The sequence below is a fragment of the Cajanus cajan genome, chromosome 10 (genome assembly GCF_000230855.2).
Source record: "Cajanus cajan strain Asha chromosome 10, NIPB_CcT2T_4, whole genome shotgun sequence".
NCBI lineage: Eukaryota > Viridiplantae > Streptophyta > Magnoliopsida > Fabales > Fabaceae > Cajanus > Cajanus cajan.
Genome location: NC_138526.1, coordinates 34,908,873 through 34,914,999, shown reverse-complemented (window position 1 = coordinate 34,914,999; position 6,127 = coordinate 34,908,873). Strand labels below are relative to the sequence as shown.

Genomic DNA, 6,127 nt, shown 5'->3' with positions numbered 1-6,127 from the left:
GAAAAAAAAACATCCCATGGCAATTAAATGTCCAACTGAATATAAAACATAAAAGCATGAGTTGAAAAAAAAGATTAAAATACAATAAAGAAACTAACAAACAAAACACAAAATGGAAACAGCGGAAAAATTGAAGACAATGAGTTCAAATTTTTAAAATATGGGGGCAAAAAGATAATTAATAATACTAAACACATACTCGTATTATTCTTAAATTTAGGGAATACAAATACACCTTCAAATGAACCTTCATGCAAATGACAATTTCAGTTATCAATCTATATTAGTATCATGTACTAGTATATCAGCATCTCATGTACAAAATGAATACTCAACTAACATAGGAAAAATTTGAAAATATAGAGATTTTATTTTTGAAACTAAAAAATAATATGTAGAGACAAAATTTATAAGATTAGGTATATTTGGTAACAAAAGTAAAATTAAACCTTATTTAAATAAGCAACTCTTCTGTATACATGCTCATTTAAAAGCTTCTGAAAGAGTACTTTCTAAAACCTAAAGCCTTATAGTTTCTTTCAACTTATTTGTATACACATCATTTAATTTTTACATTGTTATGGTCCAGAGATTCCAGTTAGAGATAGAAGAAACTAAGGATAACAGTTGTGGCTTCAGGAATTAATCGTTGACATGAGAAAATTCTATCATGACAAGGCTAGAACACTTTGGAAAAGAGAGTATTTGCTCCTTCACTTTCTCCATGTCAATATTTGAATACCTTAGCCAAAAAGCTGTGCATATATTCATTCTCTCCAACACTGCTGCATTTGCCAACACAAATTTTGCCAGAAGAAGCTCATGCTCATGCACATTAAATCCTCTAAACTCAAAATCTTTGAGGCTAGACACAAAGCATTGAGGCACTGATGCAGATGTCAACACATCTTTATTCAAGTCAAATACTCCCTGAAACATTTTTTATATTTTGTGTGACATGAGTCTCCATCATTTGTATTAATTATATGTCTAATTAATTAACACACTACACACATATTAACAAGAACTTTGAATTTCAGTGAATTCAAGACTTACATTTTGTAAAACAAGAGTATTGAGAATTGGAGAATTATGGAGCAAGTTCAGCAGAGCTTCACAAGAAACCTCATTTAGTTGCAGATAAGTCAACCTTCCAAATACTGGTAGATTGGTGAAAATACTGGTACCATGCATTAAAACCTGTTTGACAAGGAAAAACTAGTTCAAATTCTCAGAATAATAAATTTTACTCTTTCTTTTCACAATTTGCAAGATAGCCACGATTAAGAAAGTACCCTCCTGTTTCTTTCAAAATTCAAAATTACATTAATTATTATTTTTTCAATTATATCCTTACATTTTATCTACTTTTTAATTAATTTACACGTTAACAACTAATATATATTATTACAATGGAAAAATAATGCTACTAATAAGCATTAAAATCATTGAATGAAAAGCAGAAAAATTTGTTATGTTTTTTTTTTTTTTACCGTTTGTGTATAACAATGTTAAACAACTATTAAAAAGTAGCAAAAGTATATGAATTGAGTAGTACTGTAGTAGGTAGGGTAAACTCGTGGGACACGCTGCTAATATATGTCCAGTACTTTGGTTAAATTATTTCTGTTTTAATTATGTTAATCATTTCCCAAAAGCAAAAGCTTATTAATTATTAAAATTAAACAGTCGTGCTATGATGATATGATCAAGGACAGGGTTGTTGTGGTAATGCACCAAAGTCTAAAGTGTACTTAATAAAATTGATCAAGTTGACATATTCGACTATAAAATTTTAAAAAGGAGACAATACCATAACAGGCCAAATATTTTTCTGCATACCATAGCCAGAGGATAGTTGAAACAAAAATGATATTTTAATACCGTAAATAGTATTCAACACCTAGTGGGTGATAATATAAATAAATATGCAAGTGTGATATATTATATAATATGATAAGAGATAGAGACAAAATGAAAGCCATTGACATGAGAGTTTAAAAAGATGATGCGTTTATATTCAGAGAAATTATTAGAGAGCACCAAATCATATGATTTAAAATTAGTCTCTACATAAGATATAATTAAGTATGACTATTTTTTTCTCATAGTTGAAAAACTTGAATGTATATTATGCAATGAATAGTTGAAACTACAAATAATCGTTAATCATCATTTTCGTCTGCAAAAAGCTTATCTCTAAAAGTAGTCATTCTAATTGAATTACATTTCCAGACAATTATTGCTTTCTTACCAAAAATAAAACATGTTATGCAACCACAGAAAAAAAAAATACCTTGTAAAACAGTAATTTCAGTTGTTCCACTTCACAGATTTGTGCAAGAAGATTATGCACTTGAAACCCAAGATTTTCCATTCTGTCCATTTTGTCTTCATCCATAACAATCACCACAGAAGCACTACGAATTGATGAAGAATTCAATAGAATGATATCCTGCTCAAGATCGCCCTCATAAGAGAAATCTACTAGATAAGGAGCAAAAATCTTGATGCCAGATTTATGTGATTCATTTGAAAGAGATCTCCATATTGCTATGGAAAACCTTTCAAGTAGAGGTGCTTCTATATTGATGTTCTGCTTAGTTTGCCACTCACATCCTCTGGCTTCAAACACTTTGAGAAGTGGGAATCTAAGAATTATATCTTCTGAATAATTGGAGGATTCGGATTCACTCACTAACATGATCCCAGAAAGGGTAACACTTTGAAGATTTGGAAGACAAGAAAAGATTGGAACACTAAGAGTGCATCTCATTTGAAGCACCAATTGTACTAGAGAGATGCAACCAAAGAGGGTTTGGGAAGGAAAGAGGAGTTTATCAGCATAGTGAATATGAATATGAAGATTTTGCACAACCCTTTTCAATATAGAGGAAATCCATGCACTAACCTGTGATGAATCATAATGATACCATGTTAAACAAAGAGAGAGACTTTGGACACTTGAATTGACATGGTGAAGAAGCATTGTGTTCACAAAACACACAAATTGTTCCTTTTGCATCCTCTTCCCACAACAAAGCACACTATCATCAAACTTTAGATTGGTGATGGATTTCCAAACATGAATCCATCTTGTTGATAACACACTAGTGTGGACTGCCTCCATAGTTGGAATGAAAGACAATATGTGACCAAGAATGCTATCATGTAGTTTGCTTATTATGTCTTTTGCTTCAACCATGGTTTGGCATGTTGCATCATCCCTTTTTGCAGCATTTGAATCCATGGCTACAGATACAGAACCTGATGCACTATTTGGAAGGACCAAATTTGTGAAATTGGGAAAGTAGAAAGATCAAAAGTCCTAGCAGCTTCCTACAAACCTGTAACAATTTAAAATTTTAAAAATAGTAATAAAGAAAGAGCTTAACAATGCGATAGGAAGAACGATACACAACTTGAAATAAATTAATAAGGAGTTAATGACTTTCCAAGATGGGGAAGGCTTATGTTTGTGTTTTCGGTTTGAAATCATATATATATTTTTTTAAAAAGAAAACACATATTTCAATGTAAAAAAAAGTAAAAGTTTGTGAGTAATTTTTTTTTTTTTTAATTTCAGTCGAGTTGAATTTGACAGGTTGCCAAACACACCATATATCTATTTTTTTTAATAATCGTTTAACATTGTTATACAGTAGTTAAGAAATATAGTAAATTTTTCTATATTTCACAAAACGAGTTTGTAGTTTTTTATTATGTCTTTTTTCATTTTCTATCTTCATAAATACATTTTATCCTAATTAAAATTTAAGTGAAATAAAAAATATAATTAATAAAATAGTAATTAATATTGTTTTAATCTTTGAAAATGATAATTAAATAAAAATAAATTTTATTAAAAAGATCAACAATTAAAAAAGAACAAAAGGAGTATTTATTTTTTCAATTAGATTAAGGTATCCTAACAAGATATCAAAGATTAATTTCTTAAAATATTTTTATTTATTTAAGGATTGACAACTATTTAAGATAGCGAAAATCAAACTTGAAAACATCAAGTTAATTCTCATGTTCAAGGATAAACTTTACAATCATAAGGTCAAGAGGTTTGACTTTTCCAAAATGATTTTGATAAATTTATTTACTTATAATATGTATATTAATTATCAATGTATAGATTAATTAAGAGTAAGTGAGAAATAATGATATAATTAACAAACAATAATTAATATTATCTTGAAATTTGAAAATGACTAAATTTCTTGATAAATACTTTAAATAAATTGAGAAAAATTAAAATGACCTTTATAAAAAATATGAAAAAAATAAAATTAATTTTTTTATAAGTTAAAACTAATATATAAGTCAAAAACGAGATTATGAAGAAGTTAATAGAAAAAAGTTTTAACAAATTAACTCATAGATAAAATAATTTTTCCTTATATAAAAAATTTATTTCATTTTTTTTAATTTTATCTTCTAAAATAATACTTTTAAAAATATTATGGAAATATGGTCTAAAAAGTTTTAGATGATGGGGCCATGAGGCAGCATTGAGATTTGTTGGCCTGACACGTTACTGAGCACGAAAAGCAACTTACTAACTCGGATAAGGCAGACCAGCATGAATGCACAATCGATGTTTCGTTGACTTTCATTTAAGGCATTGATAATAAGGGTGAAGAATTTTTGAACAACTGTATAATGAATTATTTGAGTTCTATTCATTAAATACACGCGATTCAGTTTATTTATTTAATTAACTAAATAAATTCTAACGCGAGATTCAAATTAATTGTTCTCTTTCTTTCAATTTTTTTTTAGTTTAACTTTTATACTTATATTAAGAAAATATTGAGAAACATCATGTTTCTATAAGGATGATTGTAAATAGTAAATAATGGAAATAACATACCAAGAAAAAGTATGAAAAAATGAGAGAAAAGATAATGAAAAAAGTAGAGTAGAAATAAAAATATTTATTAAATTTGTGTGAAAAGTTAAGGATAAAAATGTCTTAAAAAGATGAAAATAAAAAAATAGTTGAGGGTTGGAAATTGTTATAGATTTAGACTAAATTATCATTTTTATTACTTCATATTAGGGATGTCAATGGAACAGAACAGATATGAATAGTAATTTCATGTTATTCTTCTTATATAAATTTGTGTCTTGTATCTATTCTCATATTTATGCAAATATTTGTTGAGTGTATATCCACATATTTATTTTCAATATCTACGAATATCCATGCTACCCACAAATATTTATTAAATTTTTTAAAAATATTTTAACCATACATTTTAGTTATATATAATAGTTTTTTTTTCCAAGTTATAGAAATCTGCATAAAAAAATTTAAAGATTATAAAATTAAAATTTAAATATTCTTCAAAATTATCCTAATAATAAGTAGATTTTAAAATTGAATTTTAAAGTTCAATCATATAAGTATAAGCCTACAATTCAAACAATAATAATTGTTAAAATAAAATATTTTGATTACACATAAATCAAAATAAAAGATAATAAAATAAAATACTTAATTATTATAAAATATAAATCCAAACAAAGTTCAAATAAAAATCAAATTTATACAAGTCAAAATAAATTAAATATTAGCAGATATAGGTATTCGCGAATACAATTATTATAATACTCCTATCCTTCCTATTAACAAGCAGGTATAAAAAATGTATGTATCTCTTACCCGTAAATATCTGTTTATTATATCTATTTTTTATTTGTTGCAGATTTTATCTACAGATATCTACGTATACGGATTTTTTTGATATTCTTACTTTACACGCGCGCACACACACATATATATATATGGAGCATATTAAGTGAGAGAGAATTTATTATGAGAGATGAGAGAGTTAAAATATAACCCTTAGATTAATTTCCTCTCACTTGATTAAATCTCAAATTTTCTCTCACTGATTAATCTAAGAGTTATATTTTAACCCTCTCATCTCTCATGATAAATTCCCTTTCACTTGATATGCTCCCTATATATATATATATATATATATATATATATATATATATATATATATATAAGCATATATTATGAGAATTTTTTTATATAAGAATGAAAATATAAAAATTCAATTTTTATATTAAAATTGAAATATTAAAAATATAAATAAAATTATTA

General features: G+C 26.6%; 1 protein-coding gene across 2 annotated transcripts; it reads right to left on the bottom strand.

Moving 5' to 3' along the window:
- Window positions 1–422: 422 nt before the first annotated feature.
- LOC109792686 (F-box/FBD/LRR-repeat protein At3g14710) lies at window positions 423–3,477 on the bottom strand. 2 transcript variants are annotated; one of them, XM_083065814.1, is made up of 4 exons: window positions 3,423–3,477; window positions 2,297–3,347; window positions 1,057–1,200; window positions 423–930 (listed from the first exon to the last, which is right to left on the bottom strand). In XM_083065814.1, the coding sequence occupies exons 2-4, from the start codon at window positions 3,248–3,250 to the stop codon at window positions 643–645; spliced, it is 1,386 nt and encodes a 461-aa protein (XP_082921940.1). In that variant the 5' UTR covers window positions 3,251–3,347; window positions 3,423–3,477; the 3' UTR covers window positions 423–642. The 2 variants fall into 2 exon arrangements, with proteins under 2 accessions (XP_082921940.1, XP_020207708.2); XM_020352119.3 differs by having other exon boundaries at window positions 2,297–3,461.
- Between the last annotated feature and the right edge of the window lie 2,650 nt (window positions 3,478–6,127).